This window comes from Urocitellus parryii, chromosome 1 (genome assembly GCF_045843805.1).
Source record: "Urocitellus parryii isolate mUroPar1 chromosome 1, mUroPar1.hap1, whole genome shotgun sequence".
Classification (NCBI taxonomy): Eukaryota; Metazoa; Chordata; class Mammalia; order Rodentia; family Sciuridae; genus Urocitellus; species Urocitellus parryii.
The window spans coordinates 127,136,770-127,159,103 of NC_135531.1; the positions used below are offsets into that span (position 1 = coordinate 127,136,770).

Below are 22,334 nucleotides of genomic sequence, written 5' to 3' on the forward strand. Positions count from 1 at the left end.
GCTTCTTAATTATCACCATTATTGTTTGGCACAGTATCACATCTGTGAACCAGGGACTTGGGAGGCTGAGACAGGAGGATCACCAAGTTTGAGACCAGCCTCAACAAGTTAGCAAGACCCTGTCAAAAATTTTTTTAAAAATTTTGGGGGCTGGAAATATAGCTCAGTAGTAATAGCATCCCCTGGTTAAATACCTAGTAACGAAACAACAACAACAAAAAAAACCCATAAATTATTAAAAGCTTTTAGGATCAAAACAGCTAAAAAAAAGAAACAAGTAAAGCCAAGTCCAGCAAGTACTCAATGAAAAAATGAGGGTACTAATTTTATGTTGGCTCAATGGTAGAGCTCACTTGCCTATAGTGTGCAAGACCAAGGTTTGATCCCTAGTACCACATGCACACAAAAAAAGCCGAAGGATGGGCAGAGCAGAATGAGACTTTGAAAAGATCAGTGATCTGAAGATTTGGAGGCAAGAATTTCACTGGTACTACTAGTAATCAGTGACATGAAAAGGTCAGATCTCCAACTATCTGGGTCTCAATTTCCTCATCTATAAAATATGAAGACTTCACTAGATACTCTCAAAATGTTCCCGAGCTGGGTGCAGCAGCCCAGGAGGCTGAGCCAGGAGGATCTCGAGTTCAAAGCCAGCCTCAGCAATGGTGAGGCCCTGAGTAACCTAGTGAGAACCTGTCTCTAAATAAAATACAAAATAGTGCTGGGGATGTGGCTCAGTGGTTGAGAGCTCCTGAGTTCAATCCCCAGTACCCCCCCACAATGCTTCTTGATCTAAATCTTGTGATTCTGCTTTCACACTAAAAAGTCAAATACAAATTTTGTTTTTGTTTTTTTTTTAAAGAGAGAGTGAGAGAGGGGAGAGGGGGGGGGGAGAGAGAGAGAGAGAGAGAGAGAGAGAGAGAGAGAGAGAGAGAGAGAATTTTTAATATTTATTTTTTAGTTCTCGGCAGACACAACATCTTTGTTGGTATGTGGTGCTGAGGATCGAAGCCGGGCCGCACGCATGCCAGGCGAGTGCGCTACCGCTTGAGCACATCCCCAGCCCTCAAATACAAATGTTAAATGATCAATTTCACTTAAGTGATTAACGATGTGAAATTATTCAGGGAACCATGTAATATGAAATTGAATTAGTTAGCATTAGTCACGCTGTTATAGGTTAATACTTTCCCTGATAATATCATTGTATCCTCTCCTTCCAAAGTCTGAAAAAATACTGTCAAATTCTTTCTGAGATCTGTTCATAGTACCAGTTCACAGCTCTGTAATCTGTTCACAGTACAACTTTGTCTTCCTTGCCTTTTTTTTCTTTTTTTGTCATTGTACTGCAGATAGAACCCAGAGCCTCATGTTTCCACTTCCTATTTTCTCGAGAAAATGTATAAGAAAAAAAAAATTTTATACCTTTATTTATTTATCTTTATGTGGTGCTGAGGATTAAACCCAGTGCCTCACACATGCTAGGCAAGTGCTCTACCACTGAGCCCATCCCCAGCCCAACTTTGTATTTTTATTTAGAGATAGGGTCTCACTGAGTTGGTTAGCACCTCGATTTTGCTGAGACTGGCTTTGAACTTGCAATCCTCCCACCTCAGCCTCATGAGCCGCTGGGATTATAGGCATGCACCACTCTGCCTGACTCAAGAAAATTATATATTTTTTTTAGTAGTAGTTGAACACAATACCTTTATTTTATTTATTTTTATGTGGTGCTGAGGACTGAACCCAGGGCCTTGCACATGCTAGGTGAGCACTCTATTGCTGAGCCACAACCCCAGCCCCAAGAAAATTATTTTTTAATAACCGTTTTTCAACTCCAGGAAGGTCATGGCTTCTTAACTAGTGCCAATGATCCAATGATTATATAATCAAGAAAATATAAAACAAAAATTAGACTGCTTTAGTGTAAATCTTAGAATACTTTAATAAAGTAGTTCAAATCAGAAAGGAGGGCTTTGAGAAAGTTCTGCCTGTCTCCTCCTGTCTATTCCAGTGGCTGCTCTGAACCCAAGTAGTCAGCTGCTTGGGGAAGAATAATATTAGAACTTCCGACCTTTTTTTTTTTTTTTTTTTTAAACTTCACTTTTACCTATTACAATAGGCTTCAGGGGCTCTTTATATTATAGAAAATACAACCTAAGTTTCCAAATTTAAAATATTGTTAGATAGAATCTCGGTAGGCAAATCCTTCTGACTATATCTAAAGAACAAGGATAAAGCTGAAGGCCCACAAATGGGCCTCTAAATTGCAGTTCAAACACACTTTTTGAGAAGCCTGATTTAGTTAACAAGGCCCAATTTATGAGCAGTCTTTCAGAGATTAATGACTTTTTTTTTTAAGAGAGAGAATTTAATATTTATTCTTTTTTTTAGTTTTCGATGGACACATCTTTATTTTATTTTTATGTAGTGCTGAGGATTGAAACCAGCACCCTGTGCATACCAGGAGGCAAGCCACATCCCTAGCCCCAGAGATTAATGTCTTACCTTAGACGCTTTCTGTCCCTTGACCGAGATCTTCTTTTATCTCTGCTCCGAGACCTCTCTCTCCTTCTATCTCTATCTCTGCTTCTAGATCGTCTGTCATCTCCACGTTTACTTCTTTTATCTGAAGGTGAGCGACTTCTAGATCTACTTCCAGAACGTCCCCGAGATGCTGATCGTTTCCGATAATGGCTACAATAGCATGAAGTCAAAGTTAAGCTTAGCAAATACAGCTTGCATTCTATTGTTTTATTAGTTTTTTCCAATAAAATCTCATGAGACAAATTAAAAACAGAAAGGACTTTTCATAAACTGTTTTAATTAGGAAGCCAGACATGATAAATATGTAATCAAGTAATTATAAAATAAAAATTAGACTACTCTTAGGTTAAATCTAAAACAATTTATTAAAGTAGTTTAAAACAGGAGGGCTTAGAGAAAGCTCTATCCTGTCTCCTTCTCCTGTGTATTTCAGTGGCTGATCTGAACCCAATGGTCAGCTCTCTTGGGGCAGGATCAAAATAGAACCATCATGAATAGAACATATTCATGGCTTGGGTCAGAATGGCAGGTTGAGATACTAAGAATGGTTGAAATCTGGAAAAAGAAAGAAAAAATAAAAAAATCTGGCTCTGATTAGACTGGGGATGTAGCTCAGTGGTAAATCACCCCTGGGTTCAATCTCCAGCACCAAAAAAAAAAAAAAAAGGAAGAAAAGAATTAACTCTTTTGTTACAGCACAGGGGTGGAAAACTGTCTTGAAAGGGAAGCAAGGGCAATAAACAAAATAGTCCAAGCTCCTACCTTCGAGTCCCAGGCAGCTTCGTTCTGGTTAAGGAGGAGATGCCCGACAAGTAAAGAAACAAATATGCAATATGTCAAGAAGTACAATAGAGAAAAACAGATCAGAGCAAAGGAAAAAGAGAGAATGGACAGTAGGAAGCTTGCTACTTTATTGCTGGTGACTAGAGAAGACTTCACTAATAAAATAAAGTGACATTTATTATAGAAGCTTAAAGGAAATAAAGGTAGGAACCATGAAGAACCATGACAGCTGCAAAGTCATTGAGAAGCTCTATTGGCACATTCAAGGAACAGCAAGGAAGCCAGCTTTGGCCAAGGCTTAATGAGCTAGAAAGTGCCACAAGAGAAGGTCAAATAAACAACAAGGCAGCCAATTATAGAAATTCTTATATGACATTATATAGGACTTATTTTGAGGAAGATGAAAGCTATTAGTTGGGGTATGGTGACATGCCCATAGTCCCAGTTAGCTACTAGGGGATGAGGAGAAAGGATCACTTGAGCTCATAAGTTCACGATCAGTCTGAATAACACAGCAAGACCCCATCTCAAAAAACAAATAAAAATAAATAGGGCCAGGAAAAAACGAATAAAAATAAATAGGGCCGGGAGTGAAGCTCAGTGGTACCGTGCTTGCCCAACATACATGAAGTCCTGTGTTCAACCTCCAGCACCAAAAAGAAAAATAAAGTTGCTAATGTACTAACATGAAAAGAATGAAGGAGTACATTTAGGGGAAAGGTAGGAAATCAGAATATTAGGTATCCAAGTGCAGATGTACAACCATAGGTAAAATCTGAGTCTGGAGTTGAAGAGGTTTGGTCTGAAAATATATACTGTGGAGCCATTAGTGTACAAAGACTACTCAAAGCTATAACCCTGGATAAGACCATTAAGGAATGATCACACCTGATTCATCTTTTGTAGAAATACAAACTTGTTACCTTTCCCTACCCCAAACTATGTATCATTCCAACTTCTAGTCACTAGGCTCAAAACATCAGTTAACTCGAATATTTTTCTTTTTTTCATTCTACACAACCAATAAAACACCAAGTGTTACCAATTTTACCTCTGTAATCCTTTCACATTATATCACCTCTTCAGAGCTATCACTGTCACTAATCTATATGAGATTTAACTACTGAGTAATTTTTTTATTTTTTAATTTTGGTACTAGGAATTGAGCCCAAGGGCACTTGACCAATGAGTCACATCCCCAGCCCTTTTTATTTTTGACACAGGATCTCAATAAGTTGCATAGGACCCCACTAAGTTGCTGAGGCTGGCCTCAAACTTGACATCCTCCTGTCTCAGCCTTCTAAGCCACTGGAATTACAGGTTTGAGACACCATGCCCAGCTAGTTTTTTTTAAAGACTTCCTGCTTCTAGGATCATCTTCTGACCCTATTCGAAATCTTCAAAAGCTCACAAATTTTTATCTTCAAAATTAAATTGATAATTCATTTTCTGTGTTTTTTCAAGACCTACCTTCTCCTTCTCAATCCTTCATGAAACCTATATGTAGGAAAACTGGATTCTTTAGAGTATTTCTCTAACACCCTGCTCTTTCCCACCTGAGCCTTTCATTCCTGCTTGAACAAAACTAAGGCACACACTTTAGGACATAAAGGTGTGGCAGAAGGCTAAAAGGCTAGAAAGAGGCCTTGAAGGCTATTGTCAAAGTTTGAATTTCATCTTGGAAGCAAAAGGAGCTACTGAAAACAAGTCAGGGAGATGACACTGATTTTATCTTTATTTCACAAGTGTCTCTCTGGCTGCAATATGAGAGCTCTAATGATTAGAAAAGCAAGATCAAAGAATAATAATCAATTCAGGGAGCAATCAATTTGAAGGAGGTGGAGAAGTATGAGCAATAAGTGATTAAAGGCCTCAAGTGAGGGAGATCAGGAATGGGGAATGGATGCAGAATCCAACTAGATGTAGGCAATAAAAAAGACGAATCAAATATCACTTCCAGATTTCTGGTCTGAATAGCCAAATGAATGGCAATGCCTTTAGGGAGCCCAGGGCGGGACCGACTCTGTAATCCCAGCAGCCTGGGAGGCTGAGACAGGGGGATCTCCAGTTCAAACCCAGCCTCAGCAAGGGCAAGGCACTAAGCAACTCAGGGAGACCCTGTCTCTAAATAAAATACAAAATTGAGCTGGAGATGTGGCTCAGTGGTCAAGTGCCCCCCCCACCCAAGTTCAATCCCTGGTACCAAAACTAAACCAAAACAAAACAAAACGCCTTTGGAGAAATTTAAAAGATCTTCACAGGATTTTTCTGTAGCTAAGGAAGTATTCTTTATCCAGATGATGGTTACACAAATCATATATTTGCTAAATTTCATCAAGCTCTACTCACACTTTGTTCATTTCCCTGAAAGTATGCCACAATAAAGCATTTAGCATTAAAAACAAAGCAAAACCGTCACTGTCCCTAGACATAAAGCATCTTTCAGTCACTGCTAAATACATATCAAATATTTCTATTTAACATAAAAAAAAAAGTCAAGGTCCTGAGCCAGTTGTCAACAATCTTAAGAGATTTCACAGTCCTAATAAGGTCTCCCAGTTGAGTTTAAAGAATACAGAAAGCAGATAACAAAGAAATATGAAATCCTTTTGCGAAGTAAACATCCACGCAACAAATACTGCAGCCCAGTAAAAGCCGATCGAGTACAATGCTGAAGATGCAGTAAAAATGCCCACACGGTCCTTTCAACCGATTTGGGAAAAGACAATCCGCGCAAAAAGAACAGAAATACATAGTGAAAGGAGGCGAGAAATGTTGCAAATGCGAAGCGATTAAAAAAAAAAAAAATCAACTGGGATCACTACTAGCTGAGGCAACCAGGGTAGGAAGTGGCAGGATGGGGTGACCCGTCCCAGGCGGCCTGGAGGGCTGCTCTTGCTCCAGAGGCTCAAAACGGGTGATGGCAGTGCAGGGTAAGAATGTGCCCATCACCGACCCAAGCACAGACATTCCCTCAGCCGAAGGCTCCAGCACATTCAGTGGCTGGGGAGCACAGTGACCACACGTGGAGGCCACCCCAGGCCTGGCCCCGCCACCACCTCAACTCCCGCCTCTTCTCCCTACCCCGAGAAGCCGCTCGCCCGCTCGGCGCACTAACTCACCGCGACTCCCTGCCCATTCTGTCGACTGCAGGAAAGCCGCGTCCGTGAGGACGACTCGCAAGCGAAAGGGACAAAGGAGAAAGACCCGCTACCCTCGGCGCGTCAGGCGAAGACTTAGCACTAAGAACTGGTAGCAGAGACAGCAGAGGAAGCCATCCCAACGCAGCCAACGACAACAGGACGTGCTGGCACCGACCGCAGAAGGAAGGAAACTGCCGGCCGGAAGCTGCTGTCTTTCCACAGCGCCGCCTTTCGGCTGGAGGGCGCGCAGCGCGGACAGCGCCAGAAAGGCATGCCCTTGCCAGGTTTGTGCCAAACGAGAGTTTGCATTCAAGGGCAGCGCCTTAGTCTCGGGATCCTTGGGTGTGGTTTTGCTGCTGGGGCCACCGACACGTCCTGGACAGTCAGCTGCTGCCCCAGAGGGTTTACTCATGTCCGTCTTAATCTTTCCTAAATAATGCTATAACCTTCTCCATTCACGCACTTTATTCATTTATGCAGTCACTCATTTTTGTTGTGTGCCAGGCTTGTGCTAGATCTCATGGAGAGTGGGGGATGGATATGACCGAAAACAAAAAAGATGTAATACCATAAGGAAAGTGCATACTGGAAAAAAAGAAAGAGCTCCCTGAGGAAGTAAGTGACCTTTCAGCTTGCAGGTGAGAGTTGAAGACTGACTAGGAGTTAACCTGATGAAGAAGACAAGAGCTAAAAATATATTAGCAAAAGACGTGACAGCTCTTGTCCCTCCTGATGGTGCATGCCGGTAATCCCGGTGTCTGGGGTGATTGAGGCAGGAGGGTTGGAAGTTCAAGAAAAGCCTTTGAAATTTAGTGTAGACCCTGTCTGAAAGCTAAAGCATCTTGGGTTTAATCCCCAGTAGAAAAAAAGAAAGGAAGGAAAGAGAGAGAAAGAAAGAATTTTATATAAATATATATTTATATATAATATATTTATTTAGAAAGAAAGATTTTTATATAAATATACATTTATATGTAATATATATATTTATTTATTTTTTCCCTCCCCTCAACATTGCCTGACCTGAGAAGGGTTAAGGAAAATCAGATATGAATGCCTGGGTTTCCATTGATGACCTGACTTACTTGGTCAGTTTTTCGTTTTATTTTTAGTTACAACAGTATCTTTATTTTATCTTTATGTGGTGCTGAGGATTGAACCCAGTGCCTCATGCATGGTAGGCGAGCACTCTACCTCTGAGCCACAACCCCAGCTCTGTTTTTGTTTTTTTTAACTGGAGATTGACCCAGGGGCACTTTAATACTGAGCTATATAGCCCTAACCCTTTTAATGTTTTATTTTGAGACAGAGTCTCCCTAAACTCTTTAAAACCTCACTAAGTTGCTGAGGCTGGCCTCCAACTTGCAATCATGTTGCCTAAGCCTCCTCAGTGGCTGGGTTTACAGGCCTGTGCCATACCCCGAAGCATTGGGGATTTTTAAGCTTCCTAGGAGACCCTGAAGTAGCCAAGATTGGGAATTAATGGTCTGGTGGAACACATACCCAAGATTTTGCAGAAAGCTGTCATGAAGTTGGGGAAGAATCTCTCATTTTTACCCTACATGTAACTGTACTGCTATATACTTTCTTACACCTAAATAGAAAAGCACTATACCTTTTTTTTTTTTTTTTTTTTTTTTTAGTACTGGGGATTGAACTCAAGGGCACTTGACCACTGAGCCACATTCCCTGTCCTATTTTGTATTTTATTTAGAGACAGGGTCTCACTGAGTTACTTAGCACCTCGCCATTGCTGAAGCTATCTTTGAACTCATGATCCTTCTGCCTCAGCCTCCCAAGCTGCTGGGATTATAGGCGGGCGCCACCATGCTGGGCAAAAGTACTATATCTTTATTGTGGCACTTGTGTGGATGTATATACATTTGTTAAAATTCATTGAATTACACTTAAGTTAATTTTTGCGGTACTAAGAACTGAAACCAGGGCCTCATGCATGTTAAACCCTCTACCACTGACTTACATCCTCTGCCTATTTTACTTTTTTTTTTTTTTAATTTTTAATATTTATTTTTTAGTTCTCAGCGGACACAACATCTTTGTTGGTATGTGATGCTGAGGATCGAACCCGGGCCGCACGCACACCAGGCGAGCGTGCTACCGCTGAGCCACATCCCCAGCCCCTGCCTATTTTACTTTGACACAGGATCTAAGTAAATTGCCCAGGCAGGTCTCAAATTTGTGATCCTCCTGCTTCAGTCTTCTGAGTAGCTGGGATTACAGGGGTGTGCCACCATGCCTAGCAAACTATACAGTTTGAATTGATGTTTTATGCTATATAAAATTTAATATCAAATAAAGATGTTTTTTTTAAAGTAAAATAAAAATAGTGTAAGGTTAAGATTCCAACCTGAGTTCCAGCTCTCACCCCTATGTCGGTTGCCTGCCTGTGTGAGCTGTGAGCTGCATTGAAGATGGATAGACTGGAGAGTTTGGCATCCTGCCAAGGGTAAGGAAGGACTGAACCAATATTACCAGATGGACGCCAAGGAGGGACAGGTACCAGAGCTACATAAGTTGCTGGGATGTAGGCTATAGGGAAGGATATGGATTTCAGTCTAAGAGAAATAGGAAAACAGGCCACCTGGGGTCCTGTAGTTCCAGGTGTTCTGCTGCTCCAGAGGCTGAGATGCCAGCCTGGACAACATAGCAGGAGCCTTCTCAAAACAAAACAAAAACAAAAATAGAAAACCACTAGTGACTTAACCAGTGGAGACAAGATATGGTCAGATTCCAGATGTATTCTGGGGGAAGCTCTCAAAACAAACTGATCATTTGGCTGTAAGCTGTGAGGGAAAGGGAAGAAGAAAGATGACTCCCAGGCTTTTTAAAAATATATTTTTATTAGTTATTGATGGGTCTTTATTTATTTATATGTGATGCTGAGACTTGAACCCAGTGCCTCGCACATGCTAGGCAAGTGCTCTGCCACTGAGCCACACCCCTGAGCCACACCCCAGCCCAGACTCCCAGATTTTGAACAGAGCTATAGTTTGATTGTCATAATGTATGGAGATGAGAAAGGCATGGGAGCAGCATTTGACGGGGAAGGAAAGAAATGAGCAATTCTGTTTTAGTCCTGAGATGCTTGAGATGCCTACTACACTTCCAGGAACTTATGGCTATATAAGGTGTTATATAAATCTGGAGTACAAGGGAGAAATAGAAGTGGGAGAGAAGTGGGTTACTAGCAATTTATATTAAGTATAGTACAGCCATGGACTGGTGAGATCATGCAGAGGGAATGGATGTAACACAATTTGAATATTGCTTGGTCACAGAATTAATGTTAATAGGTGGAACAGATTTTTTTTTTTTTTTTTTTTGGTACAGAGTATTAAACTCAGGGGCACTCAGCCACTGAGCCACATCCCCAGCCCTACTTTGTATTTTATTTAGAGACAGGGTCTCACTGAGTTGCTCAATACCTTGCTTTTGCTGAGGCTGGGCTTTAAACTCATGACCCTCCTGTCTCAGCCTCCCACACCACTGGGATTACAGGCATTGCCAGCGCGCCCAGCTGGAACAGATTTTTTAATCACATACTCAAATTTCTTGATTTTAAGAAAACAGACACTCAGGAAACACACTTAGTCCTATATCACTCATCTTGCTAGAACTAGAATCTAGGCATGATACCTAGATCTAGGCTCATTTGAAGATACTTTATTTCAACTCCCCTCTGAGAAAACCCATTAACAAGGCAATTCTCACTGCCATAATAATTTATGACCACAGTACATTGATGGTTAATTCACATTACTTCTCTGTCCTGCGGGAAGCTGCTACTGTCTCGAATATGTCACTTAGAGCAAATAGCCCTGGCTTCCAAAGCAGATTTTGATTCTGACTCAGTTCTGAGAAACTTATAACCATCTGTTTTTAATACCACTGGTAATAATTAATCAGACTAAAAAACCCACTGGGTGACATGGTTGAAGATGTCCTATTTAAATGACCATATTTGTCGGTCATTTAGCTGACATATATGTCAAAATTCCTAAAAAGATTTTAAATTTTTCTGAACATGAAGAGATTCCATTTCCATCTGATATTATTCAACATACTGAAGCAAATAATCAGGGGGATGTCAATCAACTGTAGAGAAAAAGTGGCAACAACAGATATCTTACAGGTCTTCTTTTTTTTTTTCTTTTTTTACTTTACATCTCTATTCCTGGTTTTTTTTAATTAAAAAAAATTCTTTCTTATTTATTTATTTTAGTCATACATGACAGCAGAATGAATTTTGACATATAATACATACATGGAATGTACATACATCAATCATATTGTCTATTCTATTCTGTTGCCCTTTGTATCCTCCCTACTCCTCCCCTCCTCTCCCATCCTTTCTCTCTACCCAATCTAATGTGACACACTTTTTTTTTCTTTTTCTCATTACAACATCATATATGTATTCTGTATAACAATGAGGTTCTCCTTCCATCTTCCGTGCAACTCCCCTTCTCCCTCTTTTTCCCTCCCACTTCTCTTCCCTATTTAGTGGTAGTCTTCTTCTCATGCTCTTCTTCCCTATCCCATTTTGAGTCACCCCCCCTTATATTAGAGAAGACATTGGGCATTTGTTCTTTTTTGGGGGGGATTGGCTAACTTCACTTAGCATAATCTGCTCTAATGCCATCCATTTGCCTGCAAATGCCATGATCTTGTTATTTTTTAGTGCTGAGTAATATTCCATTGTCTTACAGGTCTTCTTGATATATAAATTTATGTGGGAGGCCATCCTTGCACATGATTTGAGTTACCTCCCTGTCTGGGTTGAGAGACCCTTAGATACAGCTGTGTCAGAGCTTTCCCTACCCTTCTCCAGGTCGGATTGAGGGCTACCCCCCCCCCACCTTGGGACGCTGCCCCTCTTAATCTTCATTGGATGGGATTTTCCCCAGAATCTTTTGTTCCCCTCCCTGGCGTGTTCTCTCTCTCTCTCCTCTTCAGTAAACTTCGCTACCACATTAGGTGGCTGGAGGCTGGAGCTAGGAGGAGCCATCCTGGAGCTAGTTTAAAGGTAATTAGAGGGCTGGGGATGTGGCTCAAGCGGTAGCGTGCTCACCTGGCATACGTGCGGCCCGGGTTCCATCCTCAGCTCCACATACAAACAAAGATGTTGTGTCTGCCAAAAACTAAAAAAATAAATATTAAAAAAACTCTCAAAAAAGAAAAAAAAAAGGTAATTAGAGTCTTGTCTCTTCAATTCAAAACTCCCTAGTGGTTCCTCACGTCTCCAACCTTCATTCATGAAGCCAGAGTGGGTCGAAGGCTAAAAATTTGATAATGAAACACACTCTTATTTAGTTGCTGAGGGTCTTGCTAAAATGCTTAGGCTGGCCTCAAACTTGTGATCCTCCTGCCTCAACCTATCCATCACTGGGATTACAGGAATGCATCACCATGCCTACACCCTACTTTTTTTTTTAATTTAAGGAAACAAAAGTGGTAAACATGCAATTCAAGATCACTAGTGTTTTCCTAGGGATTAAGGGGGTGACAAGTCTAAGGATGCTTTATATTTCTCTCTAGATTCATTTTGAAATCAGAAAATGTGTATGCTTGTAATCTTAATCTCAAACCAAAGGAACAGACTTAAATTATTCTGTTACTCTGGTTTAAAATAAAATTATACAAAATAAGACTTAGTGAGCATACTAAATAAAGTATGTGTTTTTAATATCATGAGTATTAACCAAATAGACCATACAAAAATCTGTAAAAAAAAAAAAATGTAGTACCAAATGATTTAATACTCAATTCATTTTTTTTCATTTTATTTTTAGGATGGTTTCATTTTTCAGGACAGAATGACACAAATACAAGAAACAATCTTCAGGGATGGCTGAGACCACATTTATCTGCTCTCTCAAAGCATTAGCTCAGGCCCCAAAAAGAGGAATTACAAATCTGAGAAGTTAGGGAAAAGATATATAGACTAGGGATTCTAATTAAACAAGGAAAATCATTAATGACACTGGTACTCTATTTTTCATAGTAATACTAATACAAATGTAACATTTTCAAATCAAGGAACCTGTCATTCCTTTCCTATTGGCTTTATAATCCCTATGAAATAAAATTATATAAAGGTGTAAACTGATATGCCTCTTTTAGAGACACTGCAATATAGAAGAATAATTGTTTTTTTTGTAAGCTTCTTCTGAGTTCTGCAGGCTTCATGGTACTTCAGAGCCCCAGTAATCGAGCAGTTCATGACAGAAGATAAAAGTGAAAAAGTAGACACAGAGATCTGTGAAGACTTCACCCATTTTGCTATAGGTATCCATTGATCGATTTATCACTTCAGCAGGAATTCCAGATAATAGAAGTGCTGCTGTCAATACTGTTGTCTTTATTTTCTTTTCACTCTGTAAAGACAAAGATTCAAATTAACTTTACATCTTTCAGCAGACTACATAAACTCTATAAAACATGATGAATTCTAACTGGTTTAGAGTTTGTTAAGAAAGTTTTAAAACAATATGCTAGCATTTACTGAGAATATAATAGGCAAATCAGTAAACTATAGGCAATAGCAGGTAAGATTCTATCAAAAATTTTTAAAAGGTGTCATCTTGGAAACAAGGCACAATTTGAAACATACATGATACCACAAGGCAAAAAACAGGAAAATCATTATTAGTTAGGACTTCAATAACTGCTAAATGAATGATACGGACAATGTGGCATTAGGGCTTAAAGGAGATAGAAATTGTCCCAGTTTTCTGTAAATAAAGGAATAATTCTATAGGAGGTAGAAAACAGGCCTTCAAGAAGGAGCAGCACTTAGATTGGGAGAAATAAGATGAGAAATCTTATAAGTCTCATGATAACAAAAGCCAGAGGCAGAAGAATGCTGATCATACTGGAGAACACTGAGTAATCTGTAACCATATCACAGAAACATCCTTAAAGGTCCTACATGATATGCAAAGAAATTCACACCTGAATATATGCACAACAGGATATCATCGGACAAGAATACTTTTGGGGGAAGAGAGAACATTTATTGTCTCATTTTAAAAAAAAAATTCAAAGTTGCCTTTTTTTTTTTTTTTTTTGGTGCTGGGGATTGAACCCAGGGCCTTGGGCTTGAGAGACAAGCACTCTTCCAACTGAGCTATACCCCCAGCACCCAAAGTTGCTTTTTTAAAAAAAGTTATTGATTGGTATCAAGAAAACCACTCACATGGTTCAATAATTTTAGAAAAATAAAAAGTTATGCCAGGGCTGGGGATGTGGCTCAAATGGTAGCACGCTCGCCTGGCATGTGTGCGGCCCGGGTTCGATCCTCAGCACCACATACAAACAAAGATGTGTCCGCCGAAAACTAGAAAATAAATATTAAAAAATTCTCTCTCTCTCTCAAAAAAAAAAATAAAAATAAATAAAAATAAAATGAAAAAAAGTTATGCTAGATATGGTGGTGCACCTGCAGTCCCAACTATTCAGGAAGCTCAAGTGGGAGGATGGCTTCAGCCCAGGAGTTTAAGACCAGCCTGGGCAACATAGAGGGACCCTGTCTAAAAATAAATACATAAAAATTAAAAATAAAAGTTATAATTAACTAAGAAAAATGAAGCCCATGTCCACCAAGACACAGAGAAAGTTTCTTAGAAGTAAAACTTCGATTTTAGTCAAAATGACCCCAAACTGGGATCAGCCATGATATCCATCAACAGGAAATCAAATAAACAAATGGATTTATTCGTACTCCTGATTTATCACTCACCAAAATAAAATGGAATCAACTATAAATATACTCAAAAACTTGATGAATCTCAAAAATATCATGCAGAATTAAAGAAGGCTTATAAAAACACAAAAAGGAATAAATGATCCTATTAATTACAAAAAAAAACTAATTTATGGTGGGAAAAAGAAAATTAGTCCTTTGTGGGAGAGGAACTGGGAGTGCCTGGAAAGGGACACAATCAAACTTTCTGGGATGATACAAGGTTCTAAACCTTGAGTTTTGCAGGTTGTCAGAACTTATCAAATGGTTCACTTAGAACATGTGCATTTCCTTTACAAAAAGTTAACCTTAAATTAAAAAAACCAGCTAGTCAGTCTCAGCAACTTAGCAAGACCTTGTCTCAAAATAAAAAATAAAAATAAACTAGGCATAGTGGTGTATGCCTGAATCCCAGCAGCTCTGGAGGTTGTGGCAGGAGGATCACAAGTTCAAAGCCATCCTCAGCAATTTAGCAAGGCCCTAAACAACTCAGAGACTCTGTTTCTAAATAAAATACAAACTAGGGCTGAGGATGTGGCTCAGTGGTAAGACATCCCTGGGTTCTATCCCCCGTGCAAAAACAAAACAAAACAAAAAAGAACCAGCTGTGTAAGGGGATGTTCACCTATAATCCCAGTGACTAAGGAGTTTTGAGGAAAGAGGATTATAAATTCGAGGTCAGTCTCAGCAATTTAATGAAGTCCTAATAACTGAGCTAGAGTCTGTCTCAAAAAAAAAAAAAAAAAAATTTTAAAGGATTGGGAATATAGCTTAGTGGTAAAGCACCTCTAGGTTTAATCCCCAGTAAACCCTCCCTAAAAAAATAAAAAGAACCATAAACATTGACTTGGAGTTAATGATATGTTAGAGGGGTGAAGTATACAGATATGTACATCTATAACATACTTTGAAATACAGCAAGAAAAATAAGATGGATTTGAAAATAGAAAATTCTATACATGACAAATATCATGAGAGGTTAATTACAGAATCTACATAGTAAAGATAGTGTTCACTGCACAATTCTTTCATTTGTGTGTTTAAAAACTACTGCAGCATCTGGGCACATTGGCACATGCATGTAATCCCAGCTCCTCCAGAGGCTGAGGCAGAAGGATTCTAAAATTTGAGGCTAACACAGGAAGTTTAACTTAGACCCAGTCTCAAAGTAAAAAATAAAAAGGACTGGGGTTGGGAATGTAGATAAGAGGTAGAGTGCCCTTGGATTCAATCCTCAGCACCACAAAGAAAAGGGGTAAAACCTACCATAACAAAACAGGCAGGGTGGAGCATGCCTGTAATCCCAGTGGCTGGGAGGCTGATTGCAAGTTCAAAGCCAGCCTAAGCAATTTAATGAGGCCCTAAGCAACTTAGTGAGACCTGTCTCAAAATTAAAAAAATAAAAAGGGATGAGATATGGCTCAGTGGTTCAATCCCTGGTACCAAAAAAAAAAAAAAAGAAAGAAAGAAAGAAAGAAAGAAACCACCATAACAAAATGTTGTTTTGTCGAAAGTGTAAAAGTCTCCCTTACTTGTTTCTCCCCCATTTACCTAGTAATCTATACACAGCTCTGTTACTATTACTGTTAATACTATTACTGTTAATAGTTTCATGAATATATAAACAAAATCAAATATGAATTATTTTGCATCCTTTTCACACACAAAAAAAAGGAGTATGCTACAGATCATATTTCTACACTTTTTATTTTTCTCTTTTAATATTTCTTGGACAGCTTACCACTATGACTATAGGGAAAACTTCTTTTGTGTGTTTATGGTGCTGAGGATCACACCCAGGGGCTTGTGTATGCTAGGCAAGTGCTCCAACTCTGAGCTACATCCCCAATGCAAGAATGAACTTCTAGGCCAATGCTTTAATTAAAATGATATTTCTTTCTTTACTCTTTTACTTTCTGTATTTGACCAATTTGAGCTTCAAAACACAAATATTTTAAATCCATCAAAACCAAAAAACAGATCTATTGGCCCATTAGAAATGACTAAGCATGGGGTGAATGCCTGTAATCCCAGCAGCTGTGGAGGCTGTGGCAGGAGGATCAAGAGTTCAAAACCAGCCTCAGCAATTTAGTGAGGCCCCAAGTGACTCAGCAAGACCCTATCTCTAAATAAAATATAAAAAAGGCTGGGGATATGGCTCAGTGGTTGAGCACCCCTAATATGAATCCCCAGCTAAAGAAAAAGAAATGACTAAGCAGGGCTGAGGGTATTACTCAGTGGTAGAACACTGTCTAGCATGCATGAGGCCCTGAGTTGGATCCCAGCACCACCCATACAAAAAAAATGGCTAAGCAAACAGCCAACTAGTCATTTTTCAGCCAAAAAAATAAAAAATAAAAAACCCAAAAAACTCAAATAAAGATAAAGTGCATTGTTACCAAGTGTTCAATAAGGGGCATAGTAAGATAGTCAAAATAATTTTATTTTATCTTTATTTATTTTTTAGGTGTAGATGGACACAACACAATGCCTTTATTTTTATGTGGTGCTGAGGATTGAACCCAGGTCCTGCCTGTGCTAGGCGAGCGCTCTACCGCAGAGCCACAATCCCAGCCCTCAAACCAATTTTTAAAATGTATTTCTTTTATTATAAATAAAATTAATTACTAAAGTTAATTAGTAATTAAATTGAACACTTTTCTTAGACAAGTACTATTAATACTACCCTAAGGACCTCAAACCACATGGACCAACATTTTTGTAAAATATAATGAAAGTGTATGATAATATAAAAGTACTACGAAAATTCCTGATTATCCACTTTATTATTTTGGGGGAGTACCAGGGACTGTAGATGTATACACAGTCTTATGGAGCTCAAGTTGCCTGATATCCAAGATAACTTTACTTGTCTGACCAAGTTTTATGTGAGTTTTTTTGTTTGTTTTTGTTTTTTAACTCAGGGGCACTGGACCACTGAGCCACATCCCCATCCCTATTTTGTATTTTATTTAGAGACAGGGTCTCACTAAGTTGCTTAGTGCCTCGCTTTTGCTGAGGCTGGCTTTGAACTCACAATCTTCCTGCCTCAACCTCTTGAGCAACTGGGACTGATCGCTCCATTTTGAACTTAATACATCTTGAGACATAATTAGTTTGAAGATCAGCACTGGCAGGCAAACCATACTTTGAGCATCACTGATCCAGAACACAAGTAGAACCACATAAAACTTGGTCAGACAAGTTTTGGTTTTGGTACTGGGGATTGAACCCAGAGGCACTTAACCACTGAGCCACATCCCCAGCCTTTTTTATTTATGAGGTCTCGCTAAGTTGCTTAGGGCCTCATTAAGTTGCTGAGGGTGTTTCTGAACTTTCCATCCTCCTGCCTCAGCTTCCTGCGCTGCTGGAATTACATGCGTGAGCCACTGTGCCCAGCAGGACCATTTTTTTTTTTTTTTAAGTTCTTAAAATTAGCTAGTCATGAATCAATCTAAATACATCACCAAACTTAGAAAAGATTTTAATTTACCTTGGGAAAATATTTGTACAGTCCCATGTACGCAAGTTGTAAAGTAAGAAATGGAGCAAATATGGACTGTGAAGATAAAAGATAAAATTAAATATTTCCAACATAATCATTCAAACCACAATAAATCAAGCAGAAGCTATAAAATTCCAAGCAAAAAACTACAATAAAATACTAATTTAGTGGCTGAAAGTTATATAGTTCTTTCAATTTCCCCAAAGTCTTCTCTCATAAATATTTACTTTTAAAATTATTTAAGAGTATACACTAGTGCTAGATATATAATAATACATCATGAATTTCCTTCACCTAGAAGGAACTAACTGATAACCTGAAGCATACCTAAAAGGCCTAACACTCAAAATATACACCATTCATTCCTTAGACTTTGGGGCAAAGAATAACTCAGATGGCTACCATCTTAAGCCCTCAAATGAGGAGCTATTCACACTATAGATAAAATGACTTGATGATCTGGCTTCTTAGGCAAAATGGAAAAGATCAAAGTAACACTTAATTTACATAATTATTTCTAAAGTTAAAAATATTATGAAGGGAACCAAGGAGCAAAGATCACTAGGTGGCATATTATATTGAGAGCAGTGAGAACTAAACAATTGAAAAGTTCATAGTGAAGAAAACCAAAGCAAAAAAAAAAAAAAAAAAAAAGCTCCTGAAAAAAACAGGTTACAAAAATGAGATGATGCTTTAAAAGCATGAAAGCACAGAGTCCTTTAGATAAGAGAGATAAAAGCAGCTACCTAGCTCACTAAATGTTAAAAGCATCATCAATCTTTGCTATAATTTATTATCAGGGAGAAAAAAAAATCAGATCTGTTGATTATAACTAAAGAAACATTTGCATAAAAAGATTTTCAAAAACTGTTTTGCTTAATGATATAAATCTTAATTACCTGGAAAATTTGTTTAAGTGCCTGATATATGGTAGATATTCTTAAAATGTCTATTGAACGGAAATAGTTCTAAGAGCAAGATGGGAGTGAACTATGAGCTATGCTTTTCTGCAGCCTTCCACTACTGTAAAATAACAGGACCACATCATGGTACAAAAAAGGCCTGTCATACTACTTCAACATTATGAAAATGTTGAAATACCTTTTGACACACAGGAACTCTATACTATTTGGAACTTAATAATTAATATACTTTCTATATTAGCACTTAACCCTTTGGTTCTAGTATGAAACTGCCTGGATTTAATCTCAGCTGTCACTTAGATGCTGTGTGACCTTGGGCAAATGATTTAACCCGTGTCTTCATTCCTTTACAGATTTAAATGATATCTAGTTCATAAAGGATGAAAATTAAATAAATTATTACAAGCAAAGCACTTAATGGTAGCTGGCATAAAGAATACCTTTAATAATTATTAATAGGCTCTCATTTTATAACTATGGTGAATAATGAAGTTTATATAATACACCTCCAAATAGCTCCATAAATCTGGTAGATATTAACTTAATATTGGCAATTAATCCTGTGAATTAAAAGTACTTATCATATATAGCCAACTTGCATTTTCCAAATTTAGTCAGTTTATAGCTCTTTCCTTACCAAATATTTGCAAACAAAAGCTCTGACGCCAAGAGCAAGAAGAGCACATCCCACCAATCTAAATATTCGAAAAGAGTCAAATTCTTCTGATGCACTTCCATCATCTGGATTGGGCTTTTCACTGATCAACTGTTTCCGTAATTTCATTGCTTCTTCAAATCTGGAAAGGTACTGTTCTAGGCCATGGCGAGTACCCCTCTGGACAGTGTCCGTGGTCAGGTCCCCTCTGTTTCGCTGTCGGAGCTCAAGGTTGACATCATTACTGCACTCCGGTGGTTTAATAAAAGAGTCCAATTTGTCTCCCAGCTGGGTCCCCTTTACCTCCACAACACCACCCTGCTGGTCAGTTGTTCCTGGACTGACCGAGTCACCCAGCACTATTCGCTTTGAAACGGAAGGAATGCTGAGGGAGTTCAGTTTATCACTGTCCTGCTGCTTTGATTTTGCTTGACTTTCCTCTTCTAAGGGGGAAAAAAAAATTAAAAGCCTTTTGTTATTACACACGCGTTATGTGTTAATATTTTTAAAATACGTTGCTGCAGCTAAAACTCGACAGTCACTAAATCAAAATACTGATTTTGCATAAAATAAAAACAAGTTCCTCTTTCTATACCATCAAATGATATCACCCAAGAATATTCCTGCAGAGGAAATAATCCAAACTTCGTGGGTAGGAGATAGGACTAATAAACAAACTAGGAAAGATATTCAAGGATGGAAGAAGCTGTCAAGACCAACTTTTCATGGATAACATATTCCAGAAATATGACTGCATTGGTTGCACTAGCTTATTTGGTTAAAAATACAAAGCCATTAAAGATTTTTAAGATCTGAATTTTAAAATAAAATTTCTGAATCCAGAGCCCTGTGAGCATAGGGTGTGGCATAGCCTACAACTATTGTTAGGCAGCCATTAGGGCAGCCATTAGTAAGTACTTACATAGTTTTAGGATGCTGCTGATTCAAAACAAAACAAAATAGAAATAAGTTTCAAAACAAAAGAACAAAATACAGAAAGATACTAAGTATTCGGGTGCAGTGGCACACCTATAATACAGGGAGGCTGAGGCAGAAGGATTATAAATTCAAAGCCAGCCTCAGCAACTTGGCCAGACTCTGCTCTAAATAAAATGTAAAAAAAAAAAAAAAAAAAAAAAAAAAAAGCTGGGGATGTGGCTCAGTGGTGAAGCACCCGTGGTACCAAAATGTGTGTGTATATATATAAATATTATATATATTATAACATATATAATATATATTACATACATGTTATTTATTATATATAATATTATATATAATAAATAATGCTCTGAGAAAGAAAGAAGATCCTGATATTAACCATTAATGGAAAAACGTTTCTTCTAATGGTGCTCCTACATCTCATTTGAACTGTCTGAAGTTGACACTACCCAAGCCTCACAGAAGTCACGAAGATCTAAGGAGCTTGCAAAAACTAAGGCAATCACTTAAGAACACATTTAAAATTTAAACTTAGACAATATTAGGGCATTCTAAGTGTTCAATTATATTCACTTCAAAAGCATTTATGGGACAAGTCTTTGGGTGAGAATGTACTTTCCTTTAGAGTGAAATGTGGTTCCCGAAGTAAACCGCAGTAACCTCACCTAATGAGAGAAAAATCTCAGGTGAGGATGTCGCACCTGTTGGGTCTACAAAAGATGATCACTTTTCCCCCATCTCTTCTAGAAGGTCTGTTGGTCATAGTGTTAATAGCACTGAACACCGACACCAAGATATGAGTCCCTGATCCACGTAGGATGGACAAGCAGGCAGTTCATAAAGACAAGAGTTATACAGCAAAAGGCAACAGAAAGTAGAGGCCGGGAAGGCAATGGAAGGAAAAGCATGTGGAACAGATGGAAACGAAAACAATTGCCCTGAGGGGCGCGGTGGACAGTCAGTCTGGGGATGAAATGTACGCCCTTCAAGAAAGGCGAGAGAGTAACGGGACGGAGGGACTCAGGGGCCAAGGCTTTGCACCGGGTGGGGACAGCCTCAGCAAAGCTCTGGGAAAACTGCGCGGAGTGACTAGGACCGTCCTGGAGCTAAGGAGTGAGAACGGGGGGCATCACTTATACGGGCAGGAGCAGAATGGAGGTCAGCGAGCAGGGTTTGGTCCACAACGTCAGTGCAGTGGAGGAGGGAGGGCAGAATGATCCTGAAGACCGTAAGGGGTGGGCGGAAAACTCAGGGGAAACCGAGGCTCTCACCCGCGCCGCTCCCGGGCCTGTGAAAGCCCATGATGCGGTTGATGCGCTGCTCCGAGTTCATGAGCAGCTTTCTCCGCCGAAGCTCCGCCCGACGCTGGGAAGCAGACATGCCTGAGCCCGCCGAGGCCCCGGGTCTGGCCCCGCCGTCGGTGGCCATGGTCACCGGCTCCATCCTTCCTCCACAGTGTGAGGGACCTGGCAGTGGTGAGAGAGGAGGTGTCGGCGCGGATGACTTAGGGCCGCAGAAAGCACGTCACCCTCCCACGGTAGGTCCGCCCCCCAGCGCGGTGCCAGAGTCGGCCAGCTGAGCACGCGCGGCCCGAGGGACCGCGCACAGGCTCTGGCCGCCATCTTGGGTGAGGGCAAAGAGGGCACGCGTCCCTACCCGCCTTGGCTGGCTCTCACTTACTTGCCTTCCCCGCTGTTGAGTCCCCTCCGCTGTTCATGCGGAGATAAAGAAAAGCAGCATTCGGCCTGACGGGTGGGCAAGGACGCCAGTGAGGAACGGGTTCATGCTACATTATTGCCAGGAAGCAAAATGGGGATTGCAGCGTCAGGCGCCTGTCTCCAGACCTTCTGCGGTCAGCTCGCTGGCTGGGAAATACGTAACTGCGGGAGCGACGCCTGGGGGAGCATTGACTGGGATTTATTGCGGGGTGCCGATTCTCATCCTGAACCGCCCTTCTTTTGGAAACACGCCCGGTTTCTTCTAGGCTTACATTCTTGTTCAAATGAGGTTTTCCCAAGAAAGCCTTCCATGTCCATTCTCTAAATTAACAGAACTCTGAGTGTGTGTTTGG

The 22,334-nt window shown here is 39.7% G+C and overlaps 2 protein-coding genes across 3 annotated transcripts in view; both read right to left on the reverse strand.

Moving 5' to 3' along the window:
* Ddx46 (DEAD-box helicase 46) overlaps nt 1-6,632 on the reverse strand; it is a 61,947-nt gene extending 55,315 nt beyond the window's left edge. Inside the window, exons 1-3 of one of the 2 annotated variants that reach the window (XM_077801332.1) lie at nt 6,453-6,632; nt 3,310-3,333; nt 2,509-2,697 (exon numbers count right to left, since the gene is read on the reverse strand). In XM_077801332.1, coding sequence (XP_077657458.1) covers nt 2,509-2,697; nt 3,310-3,333; nt 6,453-6,469 — 230 coding nt within the window. In that variant the 5' untranslated portion in view covers nt 6,470-6,632. The remainder of the gene's footprint in view (nt 1-2,508; nt 2,698-3,309; nt 3,334-6,452) is intronic. The other variant, XM_077801337.1, reaches the window with a different exon arrangement.
* Nucleotides 6,633-12,291: 5,659 nt separating this feature from the next.
* Nucleotides 12,292-22,044, reverse strand: Camlg (calcium modulating ligand). The gene is made up of 5 exons (XM_026398185.2): nt 21,944-22,044; nt 21,535-21,729; nt 19,304-19,764; nt 17,732-17,797; nt 12,292-12,871 (listed from the first exon to the last, which is right to left on the reverse strand). The coding sequence occupies exons 1-5, from the start codon at nt 21,978-21,980 to the stop codon at nt 12,680-12,682; spliced, it is 951 nt and encodes a 316-aa protein (XP_026253970.2). The 5' UTR covers nt 21,981-22,044; the 3' UTR covers nt 12,292-12,679.
* Between the last annotated feature and the right edge of the window lie 290 nt (nt 22,045-22,334).

Excerpts from the sequence above, each read along its gene's own strand:
- Camlg (XM_026398185.2), bottom strand. The coding sequence starts at position 21,980 with ATGAACAGCGGAGGGGACTCAACAGCGGGGAAGGCAA. Across the intron at positions 21,730-21,943 it reads CTCAACAGCGGGGAAGGCAA|GTCCCTCACACTGTGGAGGA; the intron begins GTAAGTGAGAGC and ends CACCACTGCCAG. Across the intron at positions 19,765-21,534 it reads CAGGCCCGGGAGCGGCGCGG|AAGAGGAAAGTCAAGCAAAA; the intron begins GTGAGAGCCTCG and ends TTTCCCCCTTAG.